This window comes from Lissotriton helveticus, chromosome 3_1 (genome assembly GCF_964261635.1).
Source record: "Lissotriton helveticus chromosome 3_1, aLisHel1.1, whole genome shotgun sequence".
NCBI lineage: Eukaryota > Metazoa > Chordata > Amphibia > Caudata > Salamandridae > Lissotriton > Lissotriton helveticus.
Window position 1 is genome coordinate 998,568,100 of NC_136061.1, and position 27,260 is coordinate 998,595,359.

The 27,260-nt window shown below is 48.6% G+C and overlaps 1 protein-coding gene across 2 annotated transcripts in view; it reads right to left on the minus strand.

Moving 5' to 3' along the window:
- OSBPL6 (oxysterol binding protein like 6) overlaps positions 1-27,260 on the minus strand; it is a 755,438-nt gene that overhangs the window by 225,778 nt on the left and 502,400 nt on the right. For both annotated transcript variants that reach the window (XM_078681507.1, XM_078681506.1), the window contains exon 10: positions 23,949-24,079. In XM_078681507.1, the coding sequence (XP_078537633.1) occupies positions 23,949-24,079 (131 nt within the window). The remainder of the gene's footprint in view (positions 1-23,948; positions 24,080-27,260) is intronic.

Here is a 27,260-nt window from a genome sequence, read left to right on the forward strand (position 1 = left end):
AGAGGCATTAGAGTGCAGAGATCTATTGGAGTCCCTAGAAAGAGATCTATCTCTCCTAACTCCAAGGTTAGGCCCACTTCGGGTTAGTACTGGGGGTCCCCCAGATCCTAGCCCAAGTAAGTCTAAGTTGGTCCTAGTTAGCCTTCTGACTACCTCAAGACCTTTGTCTACCTCATCCCCAGAGAGTTCCTCTTGATCCTCCTCCTCAACTGCTGAATCAGTGTTGGGGAGGTCTGGATCCCCAGAGGTTCCCTCTAAGGCTGGCATGCTCTCATGTAACTGAGAGAGCTTTCTGGCATCATATGTCTCTAAGAGACCTATCAGAAAGGGAATGGTGGGGTTAGACCCCTGCTTCAGTTTCCTGGAGACACAGATTTGTCTCATCTCCTGAAAACTGAGAGCTGCATATCTTGAAGTGACCTGTGGAGGGTCAACACTGACCAGGGGAGTCTCAGTAGATTCTCCCTGGGTAGACATGCTTTTCTAGTGAGGTGTAAGTGGTGCACTTACCTACACTATATGTTTGCCTACTGATCCCTTGCTAGAGTTGTAGTTTAGGGTGTGCTAGGCCCTAGGAGCTACAACAGCTGGTTCAGTAGAACTCAGAGTATTCTAAGCTAAGTTATATGTACCTTTAGTACTTATGTGATCTTTCACAAGATATTCTTAGGGCATGTGTGGTAAAACAACAGCAAGCTCAAATCCCAACCGCTGCTCACCAATGTGAGAAGTTGGCCTGATGTGCAGTGCTCACTATTCTAGTGATCACTATATATCAGTCCAAACAACCCTTATTGATGATTGGTTGTAAGTCAACCTTATAGACCAGCTATCCTAGTAGCATGGATACGAGCAGTCTAAGGCTAAGACTCTAGAGGGCGTGTTAAGCCAGCTGTTTTACCATCACATTACCCCTTGAACACCCAGTGAAAGGACACCACACAAGAGTTATGAAAATAAACAGTGTATTTATTAGAATCACAACAACCCTGTACTCTTTATGAGGACAGGGTGCTAGGCACACAACAAAACTCTTACGAAAATACTTAAGTTAGCACGTTATACACAGATGCCCGAGGGGCACGAAAAACCATATACTTTAAAAGTGGAATGCGAATTACTAGCAGGTAAGTAACAGTTCTAATAGGCTTTGGAATCGCTAGGACTGGACTAGGGAATCGTTAGATTACTACTAGGAGGCCCAGGGGACTCGGGTGCAGAGTGTGCACTCTCACGCGGGATGCGGGACAAAGTCTATGGAGGCTAGTAAAGGCAAAGTTAGTGTTCACGGGCGAACCCGACCTGGTAGGAAGAAAACGACAGTGGATCCTGACCCTAGGATAGTGAGGCTATGCTGGGACACCGAAGTGCCGAAGTTACCTAGCCCAGGGGCTGCAGCTGCATAGGTCTGAAAAGACGTCGGGGATCTCGTTGCCGGACCAGGAGCCTGGAAGGAAGAAGTTGCTGGCAGGCGACCAGTGAAGAAAAGTTCGATGGATCCAAGCCTGGATCAAGGAAGAAGAAAACCTGAAAGCAGAGGGGACCAAGTTCTTGAATCACTAGCCAGTGATTAAGTGGGCACCAGGATGGCACCGGGCGAAGTCACCGCAGTCAGGTGAGTGGGCGCTGCTGGGCTCTGCAGTCTCTCGGACCAGGAGGCGTTGTCGGCGACCAGGATGGAGGTGCGAGCTGTCCCACGAAGGTTCTTGCTGTCGACGTCGCTGGACCCAGGATTGGGCAACAAGTCTTGGCAAATGCAAGGCCCACGCGGTGGACCTAAAATGGCGTCTTGAGTGGACCAGGAGGGTCCAGGTTACTTCTCCGATGGAGGGAAGCAAGGGCCAGTCTGGAGCAACCAGACCAGCAGCAGAAATGTCGTCGGGCGTCGTCAGGAAGGCCACAAGCCAGCGGGCTAGTAGCCAAACAACGCGGTGAGCAGTAAAAAGCAGAAGGGCCCCACGCAGATCGTGGAGATGCTGGGGGGCTGCTCTTCGGTGCTGGAGCTGCTCAGGGTGGGGGCTTCTCGGACCCCAAAGCACTCACCGGAATTCACTCGGCGGGCTTGCTGGAAAGAAGTCGTGCAGTCTTGCAGATGGCCGGTCCCTTGAGGTCTCGTCGCACCCACGGTTCTCAGCTGGGCTGTAGAGGTGGGTAGAGGTCAGAGGTGCCAGGGAAGCCGGTTCTCGTCGAGCTGGGCAGTCGGATTCCGGAGGAAGGACTTGCAGCAGACCGCAGTGTTCTTAGATGGTGCCTGCGGATGCAGGGTGACTACTCCTTAGTCACAAGGGAGAAATCTTAGGAAGAAGTCTTGAGTTCCTTTCGCAGAAAGTAGTTTCAGGATTCAAAGATGATCTGATTTGGAAGGGGGCCAGTCTCTACCTTTATCCTGTAAAAAGGGGCTGGCACGCGACTAAGTCCTGCCCTATGGGTGGGACTAGGAGGGGGGTGGTTACACCCACTTCCTTGGCGGGCTTTTCCCCAGCACAGGGTCTGGAGTGACCCTGGAACTGGTTCCAGCCAGCCTATGCACAGTGAGCACCGGGGTGCCACGTGCAGTCACCTTCCTCTAAAGCCCTGCCTACCTACAATACACAAAACCCTGTCTGGGACGGTGCTGGCACCGCCCCTGGCAGGAAACCCTTTGTCCTTATCTCCTGCTCTGGGAGGACTCCCAGCAGCAGGAGGGCAGACTTGTGTCTCGGTGGCAGCATCCATTTTGTGGATGCTAAGGCTCTGTCTGACTTTAACCGGGGTTAGGGGTTACATACATGTCGTGTCCCTCTAGAAGGGTGGAATGCTAACCCCGTCGCCAGAATTGGCGAGGGGTTAGTATTCCAATTCGTATGACACCTTACTCGACATGTTTTGATAAAGCGATACCAGAGTTGGCACATAACCGCGAGGATTATAATGCACTTAAGAGTATATGGTATGCGATATCATGGAAATGGCTAAGGGATGGGTCCCGAAAGCCGCAGACAGGCTCAGCTCATGCCAGAGCACCATCTCACACGATTCCAAGCACTCTGCCTTCAGGATTGTTAAGGCCTGCCATAGGAGTGACTGATAGGAGATCTGTGTGTCCATTTTAGGGTTAGATATAGGTATACTATATCTAAAGCAAAGGGTGAGTACACCACCTTGCCCCAGCTGTCGTGCAGCCAGTTGTGTCAGTTTTAGTTAGTCAATCCAGGGGTGGCATAATACATGCTTCAGCCCCTGGGAGACTTCTGGGTGCACCTCAGCCCTGGGTACAGGGACTTGGAGAGGGCCCAGTGCCAATTCAGTACCTGAGTACAATTTGGATAGAGAGAACAGCTAGGCTGTGGGTCTGATTAGCAGGCCCACAGCCAGGGAAAGTCGTAAACCAGTGCAGCAAAAAGCAAAAATCTGGGTGATCATAGGATTGCAGACCCTACTCTCCTACAACGTGCATAACATTTTCAGGAGAAAGCAGATAGACTGGGGTCCTGGTTAGCCGGGTCCCTGTCAGACTAGTCAAAAACAGTGTAACATCAAGCAAAAAGTGGGGGTAACCATAAGAAGTAGATCCTACTTTCCTACTAGAGGAATGAACTGTGCTACAAGGGAAGTGCACCAGTTGATGAAGCCACCAGTAAAACGAAAGCGATGGACCTATAGGGGTGCAAAAAAGTACAACACAGCCCTACAGATGCTACCTCAGGTCAGGTCACCACCAGAGTTATTCAGCAGAAGGTCATCGTGTAAGACACAGCATTATTATGTAAAAGAATTGTGTAGCTGAGATGCTGAGCCCCAATTCGCCCACAGAATCAGTAAGGGGGTAATTAATAATCTTAGCAGGTCAGACTGAGCCAACATCATTTTGTGCAGATATATCCGAAGCCGCAGCCAGACGTTCCGAATGCAAGACTCTTCTGAGAGCTTTGTGTCTGCATAGGCTACTATGACTCCTGTAGCTCTCCCACCCAGCAAAGCTGATGATGTGCGTCTGGACAGTGCAGCACAGCAGAAGTGAAGATAGTTTGCCAGACTCTCAAGGAGCATCTGGGGGTGACAGTAGATTACTGTAGTTCTCCCATACCTATACGAGAAGCAGCAACAAAAGCAACCATTCCTAATGCTCCAGTTCTACACTTGCATTAGGTTCAGTGGGCATCTTCTTTCAATGGTAATGACGTAAAATTTGAGTATGACCCTAATACACATGGGTAAAAATAGCAATCAATACAAAAAAGAATATGATGCATCCACTGCAAATGCACTTAAAAAAACCGCATTAGCCCTGGCTTCATCACAGCACTTTTTTTACAATCGTTTTAGCTACACTACAAAACATCCACAGTTGAACAGCATGGCTACAAAACTGTAATACTCATAACACTATGGCAATTATTTGACTGGAAAAACATCACATTTATTTAAAGATATATTTGTTTTCATCAACATAATAAAAGTATATGGCTGAGCAACTTTGATCATATACATATAAATCAAAACCTAGTGAATATTTTAATCTCAGTGTTCGTCACAGTATGCGTTCTCTCTGGAAACCTCCTACTCACACCTCCCTCACTAACGCACCTTCAATCGTATTCACACCTCTCATTCATACTACACAGGTCACCAGCCATGATGCATACAAATAGGAGAGGTCAGTTATGAAAGTTAGCTTCATACAAATATAGAATACTCAAAACATCAATAATCCAAAATACATAGATAACACATGCAGAGGTATAAGTTACCTACAGCAAATAAACAAAATCAAAAGTGTAATATTACACGTAAGAAAATAGTTTTGCACACAGAACTTTGAATATTCAGCTGGTCCAGTTAGCTTTAGTAATCAGCTTCCGAGATCTTTGGGTCCACTTCTTGGTAAGCGCTGACAGGTGTTTCGGTGGGAGACAAAATACGCGGCCACATCTTCTTCAGGGCGCAATGGAGATAAAAGCCAACGAAACAGGGGCGGGGGGGGGGGGGGAGGGCATCCCTGAAGGGAACACTGTAGGTGGAATAATAATCCCAAAAATAAGGCCCACATAAAAAAGTACAACTCTTGTTTAACATAGTAATAGTACTCTGACCTACCACCCTGACTGAGGTTGTGAGCGACAGAAAGAGAGAAATATCACCACAGAGTGCATACTCACAGACCCAGAGCAATGTATTCAATAAAGAACTTCTAACTGGCCGAAGAAAAAGTGACATTAAAAACGAATGCAGGACCCAAGGTGAGAAAAAAGGGGCCAATGGGGTTACGAGACCCCGCAAGGTACTTACAGTGACCAAGCTAATGTCACAGTTTGGGGGTCAGCAGGAGGGCAATGACGTATGACCCAAAGTGTCTCGCCTCCAAAGGGAGGGACCACTGAAACGAAAAAGAACATAAAGATGAAGGCCACAAAGGGGGACCACATGCAGGGATTCAGCACCAAGAACATGAAGTAGAAAATATCACTGTCATGGGACACCTTAGCATACCTCTGAATGCCAATCGGCTGTTCCAATCAAAAGGGGGAAACCTCACAGCCGAAAAGAACGTCTTCCAATAGCTGATACAGGCATTAATGATTTTCTGGATGGTCAGAGATTCAAAGTGAGAATTAAGGCCGATATTCTAAATGAAAAAGTGAAACTTCTACCCAAACAAAGCTGCTAGAGTACAGTACAAAAAGAAAACCAGGTGAAGAAAGGGGTTCAACACCTAGAGTAAGTAAAGTGCTAAATAAGGAATTCTAGAAAACAGTGCAGAAATTAGAGAAAACGGGATACACTCGTACTAACAAGACAAGACAGCGGTACCGGAACCGTGTGAGCGTAGAGGTCTCTAGGTGTCCTGCCCGAGTGAATGAAATACATTGGCCCACATTCGGGGGAAAAAAAAGAAACAAATAAATGCGGGGGGTCATGGCGGAAATACCCATATTGCCAAATTGGGATGGGTTCTTGAACGAGCCCAGAATAGGTAAATTGCTAAGTGGAAAATGTAATAAGCGCCCTTAAAGACAACAGAGTGACCTGAAATACCCAAACGGCCTGTGAGGATGAATGCATAAACCAATACCCAATGGGGAAACAGCAAAGCTATATTTCGGCTCCAGGGGCCCTCTTCTTTATTGGAAGTGGAGGGAAAACACTGCACTCTGCTTTGGAGGATATTTGCTGAATGCAATAAATTAAAATTGGACTTTATCATTCCATAAGCTTCAAGCCCTTCGAGTGATATCGATTTGGTGCATGAACTGTTATGAAACTATCTGGAGGTTCCACTGGAGTTGTCAATAGTGGCATGAAACATGAGAGAAGTGATTCAACTGATGACAGTGCACCAATCATAATGCACTGCTATGCAGATGGCAATTCTAAAATATGCTGTATATAATGAGATTCCAACCCTGGCAACATATGCTCCATCATCTTCTTGGGCAAGGCACAGAAAGCAGAGTGTCTGCATCTTTGGATTCTCTTGATGCTGCACTTCAATATGTATCTGCTCAAGCTTCAATGTAAGCCAACCAATGATATCAAGTTCAGCCACTGCTGCTCTACAAGCTGTTGCAACTTCATCATTATCATCAAAGGCTACTATGTCATCTGGAAGTTCAACCTCCACATTTTTTTGTAAGATCCATGTCAGCCTCTGTCTTTAAGAGAAACTTCTGAGTATTAGATTTTAAGAACGGTTCCTCCTTTTTTCTGAAGCTACATAAAGAAAAACTCAATAAAGGGACAGTTTGTACCTTCTGCCTCCCAGTATATAATTTTTCACCATGCCACAATAATTAGAAAATCAGTATGAATGTCTAGCTTCTTTCATTTATCACTGCACGTATAGCCTTACATTTTATTTACAAAATATATTCCTTGAATGTATCGTACTTATTATTGCTGAGATGCCTATTACCCCAGGTCTCTTAGGTCCTCGTCCCCTTCATTAACAAAGTGGAGATATTCATCTCCCGACAGAAAAAAAGAAAAGAGGAATGCTGGGACCCTAAGCCTAGCCCCTCCCACCGGGAGTTCATAAGCAGTACTTACGCAGCATTCCACCTGTTCTTTTTTTATGTCTGTCAACAGAATTTAGATGTGGTTGCTGGTGCTGCTCCTGCTGGGCTTGAGTGGCTTTTTTCTTTGTATACCCCGTCCAGCTGCCTGGCTGCGCAGTTGGCAGGGCCGGACTGGCCATAGCGGGCACCAGGCAATCCCCCGGTGCGCCGCATGGGTGGGGGCCGGTTTGGGCCCCTGGGGGCCGTTTTTGTTACAGGACTGTTTTTGCAGCATAGCTGCAAAATCGGCCCTGTACCAAAATTGGCCGAAAACCGGCCCCGGAAAAGAGCTCGGAGGCACCTCCAACCCCCCGCGGGAGGGGGGTGCACTTTGCCAGGGCCGGTTGTGGTTCTCAGTCCGGCCCTGGCAGTTATGGTGTCTGGTGCTCTGCCTCCCGGCCTGCCGGGCTTGCTGGGAGACTTGGTTTCCCCGGCGGGCAGTTTGCGGCTGATGCGCCGGCCTCCCGGGGCCTTCTGGGTTGCTGGGCTCGTCTTCCTGCCTGGCTGGGTGGATGTCACGCCTCGTTTGCTGGCTCCCCTGCCTTCCTCCTCTTGGATGTTTCTTCAGGACTCTGGGGTGCTTTCTTCTGGGTTTTGCCTGACTTCCTGTGTTTAGTGTTGGAAGTCAGGCATTCTGAAGCAGTGTGGCTGGCGGCGGTGACAGTGACTGGTTGCGGGCCAGGGCATAAGTACCGCACAGCGTTTTTTCTTTCTTATTCCCTTTGAGCCCTGCAAGTAGAGGATGTGGAGTAACGACCTTGAATGACGGGGACCCAGTTTGGTTCTCTATGCTGGCTCGACATCCTGTGACTCTCAGCGAATCGCGCATTCTTTCGGTGCCTAAGCACACTTCATGTGTATTGCATGTTTGCACTATATAAGTACCTCAGCAAAAGTCAGAGGCTTTCATGTGCACACAGGCATCGGGCCTCTTTTTGTATGTGTAGCTGTGGCCTTGTGCTGGCTGGCGGTGGAGAGGGGGGCCTAGTTCTTGTTTCCCGACCCCTCCCCTCAGTGAGTGCAGTGTGGCAGTGTCTCTCTTTTTTCTCCTTTTGTTTCACAGGTGGTTCATGGGGCGTTTGGAGCTCCCTGCTGGGTGTTCTTCCCTGCCCAGGCTTGGTTTCTGGTTTACCTTGGGCTGGCTGCTGGGGGGTGGGGAGGGCTTTGTTCCTGCCGCCCGGCCCCCTCTGGAGGAGTGCTGCTTGGAGACGTCTGCTTTTTAGGTTTTGCCTGCAAGTGCGCACGTAGTGCGCATGCGCTAAAAAACCTCATGAGTCTTATGTGGGATCGATGACCCGCCCCCGGCTCCCATTGGTTAGCTCCATAAATGGAGGCTAGCCATTGGGAGCCGGATCTGCGTTGCTCGTTCCCAACTGCCGGTGACCGGGACACAGCCCTGGTAACTTCCTTTTTTTTGTGCAAGGCATTTACACTGTAAGTATTCCAGATACCCTAATGATTTGGCAAGGAGAACAAAAAAAACCCCTAGAACATGATGTTTGGATGACTTCAAATGATCTCTTGTGTTCGTTTCTGTGGAATCAGCGAGGCTTGTTGAACACTAAGTGAATCTGATGCATAAACGCAGCTTCTACCTCGATTCTGATGAGTGCCAGATGTGGGGCGCATGTGATGTGTGTGTCTTTGTGATCAGGCAGAATCCATTGCTGTTTTTAACCTACCGTAGCGCTGTCATGTTGATTGCCCCCACTCGAGGGCTGCTGCTACGGGGTTTGACTGCAAGGGGCTGGATCTTTTCAAAGGTGGGGTGCTTTGGTCGTGCTGGGGGCAGCAATAGAGTGAGAGAAAGGTGGGGGTCGGGCTCATTAAAAGCTGCATCTCAGAATATACACTCAGAAAGAAAACAGCAAAGCGCACACTGCAAAAATAAAAATCATGCAAAGCACCAAGTGCTTGTTCTCACACTGGAACAAAAGCAGTGATTTAATTCACTTTTAAAATAGATAGGAAGTCGGGTGGGCTAGATTTCTTCTTTTATTTCACTGGATGCACAGTTTTTTAGTGGCTGATGTCTTTCTACGGACTTTGCCTTGCATTCTTAACAAAGTTAGGCAAAATGGATCATTTGCAGGCCTGGCGAATTAACATTATTACGTGTCTGTTGATTCGATCTTGAATGTAGAGCAACATTTATTTGAAAATGTTACTTTAAGAAAAGGTAACTCCTCAGACATCTGTAGGCAGTAGTGCTTCATTCAAATAAGCACACACACTACTATCGAAGTGACAGATTTTGTATGTACATGTCCTCCATTTACACTCACGATTACAAAAAGTTACTTTCCATGAATTGCTTCGAATAAGTCAGAAGCGGCCCATGGTCTTCCGGTGAGGTCGTCAGACACCCCAGACTGAGAATGAAGAGAAACGGAAACACAACTTCTCTAATGCACCCCAGGTGTGTGAATGTGTGCGAGCCGCCCATGGTAAATGGAAGACCAGAGCTGTAAATACTGATGGGAACCAGGAGATGGTATAACAGAAGCACATTACGAACGTCGGCTTCTAATCCTGGTTACAGAATCAAAACTGGTGGAATGTGATGGTCGTAAAGTGCACTTACGGACCGGCCTCCAAGTCAGAACGGCGGCATTCACACATTCAAGATCAGGGGTGGGGTTCTAGGCGTTCTTTTGTGTGGCAACCTGAAAAAGTATTTTACACCCACAAACTTACTCCTGTCAAAGCAGGGAAAAGTTCATTTTCATAGTGTGGCAGCCTGATTTACACCCACAAACCTACTCCTGTCAAAGGCAGGGACACCTTCATTTTTTTTTTTTTGCAGAGTTTTATATAGCGCGAACTAGACCCGAACCGAATCGGGTATCAGAGCGCTTTACATAGCACCAGTTACGTTACATGAGGACACACATTCATTTTTGTTAGGCACGGGGAGATTAAGTGATTTGCCCAGAATCACAGGATGTTTGGCGTCGTTACCGAGACTCGAACCCAGGTCCGTTGGGAGGGGGCACGCAGATATTTAATAAAGGAATTAGCCCCTGGCCCCACGTGTCTCATCTCCAGATGCAAAGCACAGACCAGAATCAGGCAGCCGGCACTGTACTGACTGAGCCTTTCCGGCACGGTGTGTTAGATAAAATGAACCTACCTACTACACTGTAACTGGGGGTACTGGCAGGGACCGCATGAGCATGTGAGGTGCAATAGGTGTGCGCTGGTATGACCGTAACTCCATGTCAGTGGAGGCGGGAGCCTGGCACCCCGCCCCCCGCTTTATAGTGCTATAAGCAGTCCGGTCTCTGCGTAAGCAAACCAAGTATTTCACATCACTTAGTGCGCTCAGCAGAGAAGCCAAAGAGATAATGAGCAAATAGTCAGAACCCTTTTACAGTCCGGATTATTTCATACGCTCAGCAACAAGGCCAAAAGGTGTGCTGTTTTAACATTAAGCACCTAATGTTTATTAACTGCGAAACGTTTTAGCCACTCACGATTGTGTGCCTGGTCGGTATTACGCCCTATCACGTTTGTGAATGTGTATATATTTTGCAATGTGACCTATGTACTAATAGATATTTATTACTGTGTTTGGTACTGTGTACAGACAGAAATGAAGCTGAAACTTGAGGACCTATAATAACAGCGTTGCATTTCTGGTCTGCTTGTTTTCTGGCTTAATTGTAACTCCACAAACCCTTTCATATCTCATCGGCTTTTCCCATCCTCTCACTCATTGTGTTTGTGTTTAGAATTTGTATTTGGCATCATATCCCTGGCGAGGCCCTGAAGTGCTTGCAAGTGAGAGGCTCCTCCATTTGTTGTGCATTGTTAGTAGAGTGTAGGTTTACTGTGTAGCTTACATGGGATGCATTCTGTGTTGTGTGTATGGTGATAGAGGCGTGCTGCAATCATATGGCAGCAAAATTGTGGCTCCACTTATGCATGGAGTGAAGCTGAAGTGTGAGGGAGAGATAGTAATGTGATGTCCTCTTGTGTTTTTCGCATTGTTCTTAGAGATCTTTTTACTGACGTTTGCAGAAACATTATATTTCAAGTTCCATATTCAATCACATAAATTCCTAGACCCCTCTCCCTCCACAAAAGACCACAGGGTTGATACAGTGATCAGTTATCCAGTATTTGTTTATGCATAATACAGTCTCATTAGACTTGGTGCATTTGTTTTCCTCCTTACTAGGAATTGTTCATTTGTCTCTCCTGTTCAGTCAATTTCTGCGTCACAAAAATGTAACCAATGTTCATATTTTTATGAGCGGCCCCTGCCCTTATTCATTGGAAGATGAAGAACCCTGCACATATCTAAACTTACCTTACATGTTTCAATTTCTAAGGGCGGATACACTTCGCCAGGCCTGTGTGATATGTCACTTTACTAGGACTAATGCTAGTTGGGATTCAACCATTACAACGCGGTTTTACACCTCGCTACCAGGAGGCGGCCTGGGGCCCCGCTGGTAGCGAACTGTGGGGGAACCAAGACCCCCGTTATAGCAGTACTTAGCGGATTACGGCGGGCGGGAGGGGCACTCCACGCAGCAGTTGTGACTGCTCCCCATAACATTTGTAATATGGGCAATTCAAGTCACCATAACATTTGTAATATGGGCAATTCAAGTCACCAAGGAGCATTGTGACCTTCTAGGGGAAAGAGTCCGAAAGCGGGTTTACTTAAAAAGGTCTTGGAACTGCAGGTGTCTTGCAATATCATTTTAATGTATAGTTGGGAAAGAATATATTCTTTATAATGAACAGTTGCAGAATAACTCTCTCCAAAGCTGTATGGAACTCTGAGGGCCTGATGTACATTGCCAGACAGTCTGTGGGGCTTGCAGTGTGTGTAGGGCTTGCAGTGTGTGTAGGGCTTGCAGTGTGTGGGGGGGCTCGCAGTGTGTGGGGGGGGCTCTCAGTGTGTGGGGGGCTCTCAGTGTGTGGGGGGGGCTCTCAGTGTGTGGGGAGGGCTCGCAGTGTGTGGGGGGGCTCGCAGTGTGTGGGGCTCGCAGTGTGTGGGCGGGGCTCGCAGTGTGTGGGGGGGCTCTGTGTGGGTGTGTGTGGGGGGGCTTTGTGTGGCTGTGTGTGTGGGGGGCTCTGTGTGGGTGTGTGTGTGGGGGGCTCTGTGTGGGTGTGTGTGTGGGGGGGCCTCTGAGTGTGTGTTGGGGGGGCTCTCTGTGGGTGTTTGTGTGTGTCATTTGCGAGAGATAAAGCTAGTGGCATTGTAAATGACAATTCCATTTATTTATGTTAAAAAAAACATAAATAAAAATAATGTCAAGAGCAATGCCAATAGCTCAAACTTTAACAAAGGCAAAACCATTGCATTGTAAATGCTTGTTTCCAGCTTGACTTTGTGCCGGCTGCTCCCCTTGTTGTCCTCGCTCCCGCTGCCTGCTGCCGTTCCATCTTGGGGGTATGTGTTCTGTTCTGCTCTCTGGGGTTCGGTTGCATGAGGTTGTTCTGGCGGTTTGGCGGTTGCTGCTGCTTGCTCCACTGCCTTTTCATCCTGCCATCCCTCGTGGTGCTGTCCCTGTCTTTCTGATTCAGGAATTTGCGGGGGTTTTGTTCTGGCCTTTTTCTCCTGGGTCCGTGTGTTGCCCAGGGCCTGTGCCCATGCTCAGCTGGCCTCAGACGGTCATCACTGGCAGCTTGTGTGTTGCCTCGGCTCCGCCTCCTTGGAGCCTTACCCCTTTTCACTCTGTTCCCAAAGGCAGAGGGAGTTCTCTCTGTGTTGGGGTGGGGTACTGTGCTCTGCGGCTCGTGGCCATGAGTCCCCTCTTTGCTGTTTCTGTCTTGTGGTGTGTGTTCTTACTTCCACCTTGCGGTGTCTGTGATGCCTGTGTTGCTCTCCTGTTTGGGCTTGGCTTCCGCTCTCTGTCCGGTTGTTTTGCTGGTCTGATGGCTTAGTGAGTTCTTGCTTTTGCTACTGGGACCTGTGTTCGACATCGTGGTCGCTGGTTCGGCTCCTGGAGGGTCCACTCTGCCTCTCCTCCTTTTTGAGGTCAGTGAGATGTGTGCCATTGTGCTTTGGGTAATGATACTCGTCTGTTATTCTGCACCAGGCTACCCCTTTGGGGTTTCACGTGTGCTCTGCCATAACACGTGTTTGTTCCACTGTGTCCAGTGCTCTGGTTTGTGTTCCTGTTTGCTGCCCCGGCTTCCCGTACTGGCCTGCTTCTGCAATGCTCTCCTTGTGGGGCTCTGCTGCTACCCTTGCCCCCTGTTCTGTGGGTGGCTGCAGGTTTCTCTTTCTTTTGCACCGGGGGTGAGGGGGTTCTCCCCTGCTGCGCAGCACTGCCCTATACGGTTGCTTCATGTACTGTGCTGGGTGCTGGCTTCTTTCCCTGTTGCCTTGTGTGATGCTCCAGAGGTTTTCTGGTGTTCCTGGCTGCGTGCAGGAGTGCTTGGGTGTCTGTTGGCTCCTTCCTCCCTGGGGGTGCCTGGCTTCGTTGAGAAGTCCGGTGTTGCCTGAGCATCCTCGGCTGATCAGTGCAGTTTCTGGCTTCTGTTGTTTCTCGGTTCTCTTCCTGGGCCTGGTGCTCTGGTCACCTCTCCTCTGGATGTGCCCTGGGGCTCCGTGCGGTGTGTTGGGAGCCCTCGTGGCAGGCTGTGTCCAGTTACTTGTCAGCCTTTTTCCCCCCACTGTCTGGGGGCCTGGTTGATATGTGAGTGTGGGCCCACCTGTGTGTCCTGATGGTTTAACCTTCTTGGTGTTGCAGCTTTGTGCCTGCTCTGCTTGGGATTCCCTCTACGGCCTTCCCCCCACCTGTGTGCTCCTGCTCTCCTCTGCTCTCGGAGGTCTCGCGGGGCGAGGCCTGTTTGGTGCCTGGTTGGGGGCGCGGGGGCACCTGGCCTTCCTGGTGCTGTTGGCTCTGGTCTCTGTTCCTTATCCAGCCGTCCACCGGGGTCCTGGTGCGGTGGATTTTGTTGCCGCACTCCTGGCCTTGTCTGCTGTCTGTGATTGTGCCTGGTCAGTGTTGGTTGGCGCCTTGGGGTGCCTGGTGCTGGGGCCTGGGTGTCATTCATGGATTGTCCTTCTGGGTCTGCCCTGGGTTGCAGGTTGGTTCTTTCTGATGTTGGGCTACGGCCATTCCCCCATCTGCTCCTGTTCTCATTAGTTTTCAGGCGTTGTGCAGGTTCGCGGCTGGTTGGCTCCAAGGGGTGCGGAGGTGCTCCATTTCTGAGTACTCCTCTTCCCTTGGCCTTCTTTGGAGGCCTGTTACTTGCAGCCCTGTTTGCCCGTGTCTGTGTGGGGGCCTGCCTGGGGTTCCTGGTGCGTCCTCCGGCTGTTGGGGTCCTTGGCTCCTTCTTTGCCTGTTTTTTTTGGTTCCGCCTAATCCGCCGTGGGTGTTCCTCTTTCTTTGCCCCTTGTGTGGTTGACGGTCTGGGGCTGTTCTCTTGTTGCCCTGGTGGGCCGGTTTTGCGGGTGGTTCTGCATGGCCTGTGGCCGTGCCACCCTGGTGCTGCCTGCTCTTTTCATCCTGTGTCTCCCGCTGGTCTGTTGCCTTGTTTGTGTTTCGGTCTTGTGCGGTCTGGTGAATCTGTGCCGGGGGTCACTGCTGCCCTTCCTGGCCTTTGCCTGGGCTTTGTTTTGGGCCTTCCCTGGTTGTGGGTTGGGTTGCCTGCTCCTTCTGTGCAGGCAGGTTGCTTGGCTTCAGGCCTCACTTCCCGTCTGCTTTGCCCTCTCTTGCCTTTGTTCTGCCCTGTGGGTTTCCCTGTCCCGGCCCTTCCTTGGTGTGTTCTGGGCCTGAGGTGTTTGCGTGCGTGTGCGGTTTGCTTGGCTTTTGCCCTGGCGTTTGTTGCCTCTATGGTTGGGTGCTTTTTGGGGGTTCTTTCCCTCCATATAGTGGTTGGGGTTTTGGGGTTGTTGCCGTTCGCCCTGTCCCGCCCCTTTTGGTCCTCTGTGGGTTCCATTTTGTTGGTCCCCGATCTTTGCAGATCTGTTCGTTCCGGGTCTGGTCCTGGTTCGGTTTTTGGCCTTGTTCTGTGGGTGGTGTTTGTCCTGCTGTGTTTCTGGTGCCTGGCCCCTCCCCTGCCCTTTCGGGTTCGGTTGGGGTCTGGCTGTCTGATCCTCCTGGTTGGTCTTTCTGTCCTTTGGGGCCTGGTTTTCCTTTAGATGCTTCGCTGCTGCCTTTTGGCTCTTGAGACCTGCTAGGGCGGCGTTCCAGGGGCTGTGTTTGTTCTTCTCCGGTGTTCTTGTGAGGGGCCTTGCCCTTTGCCCTTGGTCTATCCCTGGTCTCTTGCTGCTCCTCCCGGGCGGGGTGCCTGGGGGTTGTTGTGTGTCGGCTCTGTTCTGGACCGTGTGCTTCTGGTTGTTGTGGGTGCTGGTGCCTGACCGGTGCTTCCTTTCTTCCGGGTTTGGTCCAGTTGGTCCTGCCCTTGATTGGTTGTTTGGTTTGGGCCTTTGCCCTTGCGGCTAGTGCTATCCTCTTTCTCTTTTTTTGGGTTGCTCTCCTGTGTGTCCGCCCGGTGGTGTTGGCCTCTGTGGGGGGCCCCCTTTCATCCTTCTTGCCAGGTTGTTTTGGGGGCTCCGGGTCCTTCTGCTCTTCCCCTCAGCTTTTGAGCCTTGTGTGACCATTTTGTGTGGGGGATTCCCTTTTGTCGTTCCAGTTTTTGGTTCCTCTGTTACCTGTTTCTCTGGTTGACTGCCTCCTTGCTGTTGCCTTCGGTTTTCCTTGGGCCTGGTTTCCGGTCCTTGGTTGTTTCCCTGCTGGCCAGTTGGGCTGCTGGGGATCTTCTTCTTTGTGTGGTCTCCTCGCTGTTCTTTTGTTGTGGGTTGCTCTCCTGTGTGTCTTGTTGTGGGTGGCCTCTGTTGGGTGCTGTCTGCTCTCTGTGGGTTGTCCTCTTCTTCTACTTGGTCAGCTCCCGTTTGTTTTGGTGGGTGCAACCCTCCTTAAGTGGGGTGCTTTCCTGTCTGGGTGTTCTGCCTGTTTCCTGCGGTTCTTCCTTTTGCTTCCCTTCGGGTGCTGACTTGGGTATGGTTTCCTGGGTGTGCTTGGGAGTTTGGAAGGCAGGGTTTTCTGCTTTGGTATTCCCCACTTTGTTCATAAATGGGACGAGGACATAAGGGACCTGGGATAGTGCTCTATTACTTACCGGTCATCTTCATTACTCTGGGTCCCGTTGTCCTCGTCCCATTCATATGCCCCTCCCTCCTGGACGGACGGCCTTCCTGTGTGGGCTTGATTGTTCAGGCGGGATGCTGGGTAAGTACTGCTTATGTACTCCCGGTGGAAGAGGCTTACGGTCCCAGCATTCCTTTTTTCTTTTTTTGTCAGGAGATGATTATCTCCACTTTGTTTATGAATGGGACAAGGACAACGGGACCCGGAGTAATGAATATTACTGGTAAGTAATAGAGCATTGTGTCTTTTCTATCTTGGGCATTCCTCTGTGTAAGTGAAATACCATAGTAAACAATTAGTCAAAATGGAGAACATGCATGGCTCAAAATATAAACAGCAGCCTTTTACTCAATGTCAGACTATTAGCTTTGAAACAATTTGAAACAATCGCCCTAACCCTAAAGTAAAACTTCAGAGATTAATCAGATTAAAAATACTAGATTATATACAGCAATAAGCTTCCATTCAGAACACAAATCTATCTAACTTACACCAGACAGGCACAGGCATAACATATTCCACCTGAGGGCCACCATCACAAACTCTTAAAGTAAACTTACTTTCCTGATCATAAAAACTCTGTAAAGCTGGAGCGAATCTGGCTAAATATGCCAAATATACCAATCCCCAAAATATGCAAAGATCTGCAACCAGTACTTAATTTGAGCACTGGGACTTAATTGTCAACACCAGCACGTAGACAAAAAGCGCCACCATGTGGCATACTGCCCTAAATTAGAGAACGATTCAAAAAGGGGGGTGGTGATGGACAGAGTATCTGAATTAAGCAGAACACTCCTACCCAGTCAAAAGATCAGGGCTTGATCCATCACCGTTTTTTTAGCTCACTGCACCATCCCAGTTCAGAACCTGGCTACATGCAAATTAGTCTGACTCTGGCCCAGTGCATCATGTGAACAGGGCAGACCAAACTACCAAGCCAATTCTTTACTGGAAAGGAAACAAGCTTCCGGGGACCGGTTTCTGGCATTACAGCCGTCTTCGGCCCGGCTTGCTTGAATCCTGATGGTGCAGTGAGCAAGGGACTCACATCTGAGCATACCCTTCCACACTTGTGGTGGCCAAAACGATTCAAAAAGGGGGGTGGTGATGGACAGAGTATCTGAATTAAGCAGAACACTCCTACCCAGTCAAAAGATCAGGGCTTGATCCATCACCGTTTTTTAGCTCACTGCACCATCCCAGTTCAGAACCTGGCTACATGCAAATTAGTCTGACCCTGGCCCAGTGCATCATGGGAACAGGGCAGACCAAACTCCAAAGCCAATTCTTTACTGGAAAGGAAACAAGCTTCCGGGGACCGGTTTCTGGCATTACAGCCGTCTTCGGCCCGGCTTGCTTGAATCCTGATGGTGCAGTGAGCAAGGGACTCACATCTGAGCATACCCTTCCACACTTGTGGTGGCCAAAACGATTCAAAAAGGGGGGTGGTGATGGACAGAGTATCTGAATTAAGCATAACACTCCTACCCAGTCAAAAGATCAGGGCTTGATCCATCACCGTTTTTTAGCTCACTGCACCATCCCAGTTCAGAACCTGGCTACATGCAAATTAGTCTGACCCTGGCCCAGTGCATCATGGGAACAGGGCAGACCAAACTACCAAGCCAATTCTTTACTGGAAAGGAAACAAGCTTCCGGGGACCGGTTTCTGGCATTACAGCCATCTTCGGCCCGGCTTGCTTGAATCCTGATGGTGCAGTGAGCAAGGGACTCACATCTGAGCATACCCTTCCACACTTGTGGTGGCCAAAACGATTCAAAAAGGGGGGTGGTGATGGACAGAGTATCTGAATTAAGCAGAACACTCCTACCAAGTCAAAAGATCAGGGCTTGATCCATCACCGTTTTTTAGCTCACTGCACCATCCCAGTTCAGAACCTGGCTACATGCAAATTAGTCTGACCCTGGCCCAGTGCATCATGGGAACAGGGCAGACCAAACTACCAAGCCAATTCTTTACTGGAAAGGAAACAAGCTTCCGGGGACCGGTTTCTGGCATTACAGCCATCTTCGGCCCGGCTTGCTTGAATCCTGATGGTGCAGTGAGCAAGGGACTCACATCTGAGCATACCCTACCACACTTGTGGTGGCCAAAACGATTCAAAAAGGGGGGTGGTGATGGACAGAGTATCTGAATTAAGCAGAACACTCCTACCCAGTCAAAAGATCAGGGCTTGATCCATCACCGTTCTTTAGCTCACGGCACCATCCCAGTTCAGAACCTTACTACATGCAAATTAGTCTGACCCTGGCCCAGTGCATCATGGGAACAGGGCAGACCAAACTACCAAGCCAATTCTTTACTGAAAAGGAAACAAGCTTCCGGGGACCGGTTTCTGGCATTACAGCCGTCTTCGGCCCGGCTTGCTTGAATCCTGATGGTGCAGTGAGCAAGGGACTCACATCTGAGCATACCCTTCCACACTTGTGGTGGCCAAAACGATTCAAAAAGGGGGGTGGTAATGGACAGAGTATCTGAATTAAGCAGAACACTCCTACCCAGTCAAAAGATCAGGGCTTGATCCATCACCGTTTTTTAGCTCACTGCACCATCCCAGTTCAGAACCAGGCTACAAAACGGTGATGGATCAAGCCCTGATCTGTTGACTGGGTAGGAGTGTTCTGATTAACTCAGATACTCTGTCCATCACCACCCCTTTTTTTAAATTATTTTGGCCACCATGAGTGTGGAAGGGTATGCTCAGACATGAGTCCCTTGCTCACTGCACCATCAGGATTCAAGCAAGCCGGGCCGAAGACGGCTGTAATGCCAGAAACCGGTCCCCGGAAGCTTGTTTCCTTTCCAGTGAAGAATTGGCTTGGTAGTTTGGTCTGCCCTGTTCCCATGATGCACTGGGCCAGGGACAGACTAATTTGCATATAGCCAGGTTCTGAACTGGGATGGTGCAGTGAGCTAAAAAATGGTGATGGATCAAGCCCTGATCTGTTGACTGGGTAGGAGTGTTCTGATTAACTCAGATACTCTGTCCATCACCACCCCCTTTTTGAAATTATTTTGGCCACCATGAGTGTGGAAGGGTATGCTCAGACATGAGTCCCTTGCTCACTGCACCATCAGGATTCAAGCAAGCCGGGCCGAAGACGGCTGTAATGCCAGAAACCGGTCCCCGGAAGCTTGTTTCCTTTCCAGTGAAGAATTGGCTTGGTAGTTTGGTCTGCCCTGTTCCCATGATGCACTGGGCCAGGGACAGACTAATTTGCATATAGCCAGGTTCTGAACTGGGATGGTGCAGTGAGCTAAAAAACGGTGATGGATCAAGCCCTGATCTGTTGACTGGGTAGGAGTGTTCTGATTAACTCAGATACTCTGTCCATCACCACCCCATTTTTGAAATTGCTTTGGCCACCATGAGTGTGGAAGGGTATGCTCAGACATGAGTCCCTTGCTCACTGCACCATCAGGATTCAAGCAAGCCGGGCCGAAGACGGCTGTAATGCCAGAAACCGGTCCCCGGAAGCTTGTTTCCTTTCCAGTGAAGAATTGGCTTTGTAGTTTGGTCTGCCCTGTTCCCATGATGCACTGGGCCAGGGACAGACTAATTTGCATATAGCCAGGTTCTGAACTGGGATGGTGCAGTGAGCTAAAAAACTGTGATGGATCAAGCCCTGATCTGTTGACTGGGTAGGAGTGTTCTGATTAACTCAGATACTCTGTCCATCACCACCCCCTTTTTGAAATTATTTTGGCCACCATGAGTGTGGAAGGGTATGCTCAGACATGAGTCCCTTGCTCACTGCACCATCAGGATTCAAGCAAGCCGGGCCAAAGACGGCTGTAATGCCAGAAACCGGTCCCCGGAAGCTTGTTTCCTTTCCAGTGAAGAATTGGCTTGGTAGTTTGGTCTGCCCTGTTCCCATGATGCACTGGGCCAGGGACAGACTAATTTGCATATAGCCAGGTTCTGAACTGGGATGGTGCAGTGAGCTAAAAAACTGTGATGGATCAAGCCCTGATCTGTTGACTGGGTAGGAGTGTTCTGATTAACTCAGATACTCTGTCCATCACCACCCCCTTTTTGAAATTATTTTGGCCACCATGAGTGTGGAAGGGTATGCTCAGACATGAGTCCCTTGCTCACTGCACCATCAGGATTCAAGCAAGCCGGGCCGAAGACGGCTGTAATGCCAGAAACCGGTCCCCGGAAGCTTGTTTCCTTTCCAGTGAAGAATTGGCTTGGTAGTTTGGTCTGCCCTGTTCCCATGATGCACTGGGCCAGGGACAGACTAATTTGCATATAGCCAGGTTCTGAACTGGGATGGTGCAGTGAGCTAAAAAACGGTGATGGATCAAGCCCTGATCTGTTGACTGGGTAGGAGTGTTCTGATTAACTCAGATACTCTGTCCATCACCACCCCCTTTTTGAAATTATTTTGGCCACCATGAGTGTGGAAGGGTATGCTCAGACATGAGTCCCTTGCTCACTGCACCATCAGGATTCAAGCAAGCCGGGCCAAAGACGGCTGTAATGCCAGAAACCGGTCCCCGGAAGCTTGTTTCCTTTCCAGTGAAGAATTGGCTTGGTAGTTTGGTCTGCCCTGTTCCCATGATGCACTGGGCCAGGGACAGACTAATTTGCATATAGCCAGGTTCTGAACTGGGATGGTGCAGTGAGCTAAAAAACGGTGATGGATCAAGCCCTGATCTGTTGACTGGGTAGGAGTGTTCTGATTAACTCAGATACTCTGTCCAGATTAACTCAGATACTCTGTCCATCACCACCCCCTTTTTGAAATTATTTTGGCCACCATGAGTGTGGAAGGGTATGCTCAGACACGAGTCCCTTGCTCACTGCACCATCAGGATTCAAGCAAGCCGGGCCGAAGACAGCTGTGATGCCATAAACCGGTCTTCGGAAGCTTGTTTCCTTTCCAGTGAAGAATTGGCTTGGTAGTTTGGTCTGCCCTGTTCCCATGATGCACTGGGCCAGGGACAGACTAATTTGCATATAGCCAGGTTCTGAACTGGGATGGTGCAGTGAGCTAAAAAACGGTGATGGATCAAGCCCTGATCTGTTGACTGGGTAGGAGTGTTCTGATTAACTCAGATACTCTGTCCATCACCACCCCCTTTTTGAAATTATTTTGGCCACCATGAGTGTGGAAGGGTATGCTCAGACATGAGTCCCTAGCTCACTGCACCATCAGGATTCAAGCAAGCCGGGCCGAAGACGGCTGTAATGCCAGAAACCGGTCCCCGGAAGCTTGTTTCCTTTCCAGTGAAGAATTGGCTTGGTAGTTTGGTCTGCCCTGTTCCCATGATGCACTGGGCCAGGGACAGACTAATTTGCATATAGCCAGGTTCTGAACTGGGATGGTGCAGTGAGCTAAAAAACGGTGATGGATCAAGCCCTGATCTGTTGACTGGGTAGGAGTGTTCGGATTAACTCAGATACTCTGTCCATCACCACCCCCTTTTTGAAACTAAATTAGAGAACAGCACAACAGCATTTGTTTTTTGATTTAATATACAATAAAATGACTAATACCTGTGGCACACGCCATTCTTATACTGGCTATGGGGGGCCTAGAACAGTCTTAATGGTCACACTGCTGAGTGTGCGGTGGATGGTAGCTGTGCTGCTACTGTTATTTGCAGCGTGATTAGGAGAAAGGAGTGGTGCAAGCCGCAGAGGCCTCCATACTAGAGCCCTGGCACTTATTATTTCACAAATTAGCCAAAGGCCCGGCACTGAATCTGACTCAGCCAGACAAAAACCCAGGAGATGATAACCCGGAATGAAACCTCCTGACATCTCCATGCACAGTAGTATCTGCCTTTTTACCACCACACAACATAAACGTCACAGGAAGACACCACAGTCAACGCAACACCAAATCCATCAGCAGTGATAAACAACTGATTAAATCAATGATGTTCGCCTGACAATACAAAATATTAAATGTTCTCCATAGCACACAAAAAAATACCTCTGGCAGTGGAACAAACCAGAGATTCCTCTTAAAACGTAGGTAGAACAAGACATGATATTTTGTGAATAATCTCAACCCAGTTACTGTGGCAAAACTAAGAATAAAGAGAGCTAGATGAGAGTGCCAATGAAAGCATTCTGAGATGGGCATTGATGCCGGGCACTGGAACTGCACCAGAAACAGATCCAGCCTCACGTGATAGTGGAAATATGGTTCAGCATTCGGACTTACCAGGAAACAAATTGAAGGAGCTGAAAAGGATGTCAAAGTTAAACACAGACATGGTTTACTAACAAACTAACAAATGTCTGGGGTTGTGGCCAGGGTGTAGACTCAAACAGATATATCTCTGCTGAGCTCTCACTGAGGACTCCCATCTGAGGCTTAAACAAAAATGGGGTTATAAATTGGTCAAAATACTTGTAAAATATCCGGGAAGTAGTAAGTAATGCTCGGACTTGGTGCAGACTTGGGTATGGGAGCTGCTTGTATCGCTACTTGGAGCTTGATGACAGCCCTAAGCTCTCTACTCATGCATCGGTAAGGTACTAGAAAGGTGACACAACAAACGAGGGAGGTGGGGCCTACAAATACATGCATCTGACCCACTGCCCTTGTGAGGCACTGCAGACTGTAATTGGTGGGATCATCCAGCTGAGAGCTGACATCCTGTACGTGGGTCAGTCCGGTGTTGCTGTGGCCAATCTAGGACATTTGAGAATGCTGCAGGTGGGGTCGTTTTGTCTGTCTCATCTGGGAGATTATATCAGCTGTAGGGACTGGGCTCATGCATGAGGTGTGGAGCTGGTGTGGTGGTCTGCCTTCCAGATAAGGGGAATGTTATTAGGCTGTGAGGGCAGAAGGTCACAGTGGCACAGACGTTCACGGACGCCCTGTTTCATGAAGGAATGTGTTAGATACAGCAAGGCGTAAGTAGTTCATTTTATTGAATACACTGACTAGGCTACTACTTCTACCTTTACATTGGTCATTTGCCTTTTTCACGATGCTAGCCATGCGACCTTTGAAGTGGAGTTGCAAATACAGATAAAATGCCTTCAGATGAGGATGGTGTCATATTTCGTAAATCTGATAGAATACATAACTCCATTGTCTGGGGGCGGGCTATCTGCTATAATGAACCTGCTAACTTCACTAATGGCACTAACTACATATGCAAGAACTTAAGAGAGACGTCAGAGCGCTCTGTTGTGGCTACGCCAAGTCTCTCCAGAAGTTAGACCACTCTCCACAAAATGTAGTACAAAAGACAAGAATTAAATATGTTGAAACATCGATGGCTCAGCAAGTTCAAAAGCATGTACACTTCATAGGAGTAGCTGCAATGACACCGAAAAACACTAGTGCTTCAACAACCTGCAAAATGAAGGAATAAACACAAGGATGCAGTTTCTAGCACCTTCACTATGGGTGGGTGTACCCTTAAAAGGCTTTGTTGGTGAGCAAACCAAAGATACAGGAAGAACATTCGGTGGCTTGCAGATGTTGTGTCCGTGTTTGGAAAAACAAAGGGTCAAGCATAAATTCAAATGCAAGACAGGCTGTCACAATTATTCATGCAATTCAAGGGTGTATGGCAATAACGCAGGGAAATGCAAAAACATTGTACACACCAATGCAGATTGTAAAATGCATGCTGCAAAGCTAGCTGTGAAACGAAAATCAGAGCTGTACGACTCAAGACATAAAAATTACACCGACTACTTTGCACTCTAGGTATTTTTAAAACACAACATTTGAATAAAAAACTTTACTATGCAGTTGAGGTGAAACGGCATAATGCAGAAAAGAATACCTGAGAAAGTGACTGGCGGAGACGAACAACTTGAAAATTGTGACTAGAATAATCGTGCTCGGAGACCACCTGCTTCAGCTTCTCCTTCTCAATCGCGATTGTATTAAATGCAGCCTTTAAAAGAGAATTCACTATAAAACAAAAAAAATGTTTTAGTGGTACACACTTACCATCGCTATCTAGAAATTGTGGCAACTTACTGAAACCATTTAAAAAAAATATATATTTTTATTGATTATACCAAAACAACAACAAAGACATCAGGTGACTGCAATAGTTTTCACATGTGTCATATACGCATTTCCATACTTCAAAATGGTACACACAGGATAGCAATAAGGGGATCACAGGGACTCGTGTGCCTCCGCTTCTTCTGGGTGTATCGGGGGTGCACAGATATTTCCGCGGTACCGATTCCAATCCTCCCAGATCTTACCCCACTTTTGGGGACAACCCCTTGCCAGGTAGACTGACCTCTCTCGAAACATGCACCAATCCATGTCTTCCGTCCATTTGTCTACCCGAGGCGGCAGTCGGGCTCCCCATAACTGTGCAATATTACGTTTTGGCTACCATAAACGCTAGCATTACCCATTGTTTCTTATACGCACATAAATCCATGGATTCCCACACATTTAAAACACATCTGCGGGCCTCTGGCAATAATTCCATCCCCAGGACCAGTCATGGATTTTTGACTAATAGTCCCGCACTTCTACAGTGCCACAAAATATGCAAGAAAGTTCCTAGCTCCCCGCACCCTCTGCGGCACTCCCCATTCTCTGCTCTACCCATTCGAACCAGTCGAGGCCCCGTGACATATGATCTATGAAGAATCTTTAGCTGCACTAATCTAACCTGGTGGTATTGCTGCTTGAGGGAGTGGAATGTGTGGACTGTATCTTTACCCCAGACATCTTTGATCTGCGTAATCCCGATAAGGTCCCACTTATCAAATCCCTTGGATTTCCATAAGCTTCCCAGTTTCTCGGAATTCCATAATGGGGTGGCAAGTGTGAGCCTCCCCTCCCACTTAAGAGGTCTGTTAGCCGCGGGCCATGCCTGCGCCGCGTGGGCCGTAGGCCCCGCAAGGGGAAATTGGCCAGGTCTAGCGTAGAGTGCCCTTGTGAAGTCACCCCCCGGCACCTGCCAGCGGTCCATCGCATATCCCTGGTTGGGGGGGGACCATAAATGACGTGGCTCACCGCTGCCAGCTGGGAGGCCCAATAGTATTTCCGAAGGTCTGGCAGCCCCATCCCCCCAACATACCAGGGAAGAGTGAGCTTGGAGAAAGCAATACGGGGCTTACCCTCCCAAAGAAGCTGTCTCAGGAGGGCCTCTATTTCCTTAAAATAAGAAGCCGGTACAGGGTCCATCACGTTTTGGAGTGCATACAGGAACCGGGGAAGGACCATCATCTTAAAAAGTACTGCCTTGCCCAGAAGCCCGCCACCGCGCCCAGTCACCCCTAAACCGAGCCAATGGAGGGCACAGGTTTTTAGTATACCGTAGCTTCGGGTCAAGCGTGATATAGATACCGAGGTATCAATTTGTATCGGGCAGGTGTCGGGCATCACCGGCGGCTCGCCCCTAAGGACAAAGAGCACCGACTTTGACCAGTTTATTGCAAAACCGGAATACCTCCCGAATATAGCAAGCATGTCCAAAAAACATATCCGAGATCCCCTTAGGTTGGTGAGGTAGAGTAGGATATCATCTGCGTACAATGAAATGTTGTCCTCCCAATCCAACGTCCATCGCAGCCCACGTATCAACCGGTCCCATCAAACCCACACCGCCAAGGGCTCCAACGCCAGAGCAAACAGGAGCGGGGACAAGGGGCACCCGTCTCATGCCCCTGCCGAGGAGAAAGTCAGCTGACTTTCGGTTATTTACCACCACTCTGGTGAGGGGATTAGCATATAATAGGTACACCCAGGCAGTGAACTCCGGGCCAAAGCCCATCTTTTCCAATACAGCAAACAGGTAGGGCCACTCAACCCTATCGAATGCCATACAGGCGTCTAATGACACCAGTGCAGCCAGTTCCTGGATCGTTTGGGGTCCTAACCAGTACCACATGCATTCTTCGCAGGTTAAGAGCAGTGTTCCGGTGCGGCATGAAGCCGGATTGATCCGGATGTACTAGGGTATTGATAACTTTGACGAGTCTTGTCGCTTACAGTTTAGCCAGGAACTTAGGTTCAACGTTCAGCAACGATATAGGTCTATACAAGGAGCAAAGCATCTTGGGTTTACCTGTTTTGTGGATGACTACAATATTTGCCACCCGCTGGTCGTGTGAGAGCTGGCCCCTCTCTCTACTCTCTGCAAACATGGATCAGACAAATGGAGCAAGTTTGTTAGCATTCATCTTATAAAGTTCAATGGGAATTCCGTTCCGGCCCGTGGCCCTCCCGGAGTGCACTCCCCGAATGGCCTGTGCCACCTCATCGTTTGTGAGTGGGGAATCTAAATAGTCCTGGTTGTCGTCTGACAGTGAGGGCATCTGAATATCTTTAATCATTGCTACATTGTCGGCTTCCAAATACGACCCTGCTGAGGTGCATACTCCCTGATAGTATTCCGAGAACTCATCCGCAATGTCTTGCGGGTCCGTAAGCATGGTGGAGTTCCCACCCTGTAACTCTGGGACCAGCTGCAATGCCCAATCTGAATTTTTTTTAGTCATACAGTTACCTATGACACATTATAATCTAACAGAAATTGACGCTTTCAATCCTTATTAAAATTTAACACATACTATGGAGATTTTTTTTAAATGCAGTTGTCCTAAAAATGATACCTACCAAACAGCTAATGAAAATCAGATCGAATATACATTGACAAGGTCAATATGTTTTTTAAGGTGAATGTGTGGACTTGTGGAGAGTGGATAGATAAGTGGTATCAGGTGTTTTTATGCCATTCTATGTTCTATCATATCTGTGTGTATGTTTATTTGACACCAAAGTCTCAAGCCCATATATAAATCAAAAATCCAAACATACACTAAATCACAAATCCATCACATTGTCTATATTTTACACAATACATACACATCAAGACATTGGATTTGTCTATACCTGTTTTGATAAAGCTGTGCTGAGAAGGACAGTAGTCAGAGGGCATGAATGTAGCAATTTATTTTGATGCTGCAGCCCCAGTCTGACTTGATCTACCAATCACCAACTGCATTATCTTTAATCTTATGCTGACCTGTCGATTTAACCACATGGTATCTCCAGTGACCAAAAACCACATCATCTCCCAGCTGACAGTATTTTAACCGCCAGCTATAATTTCAGGTTT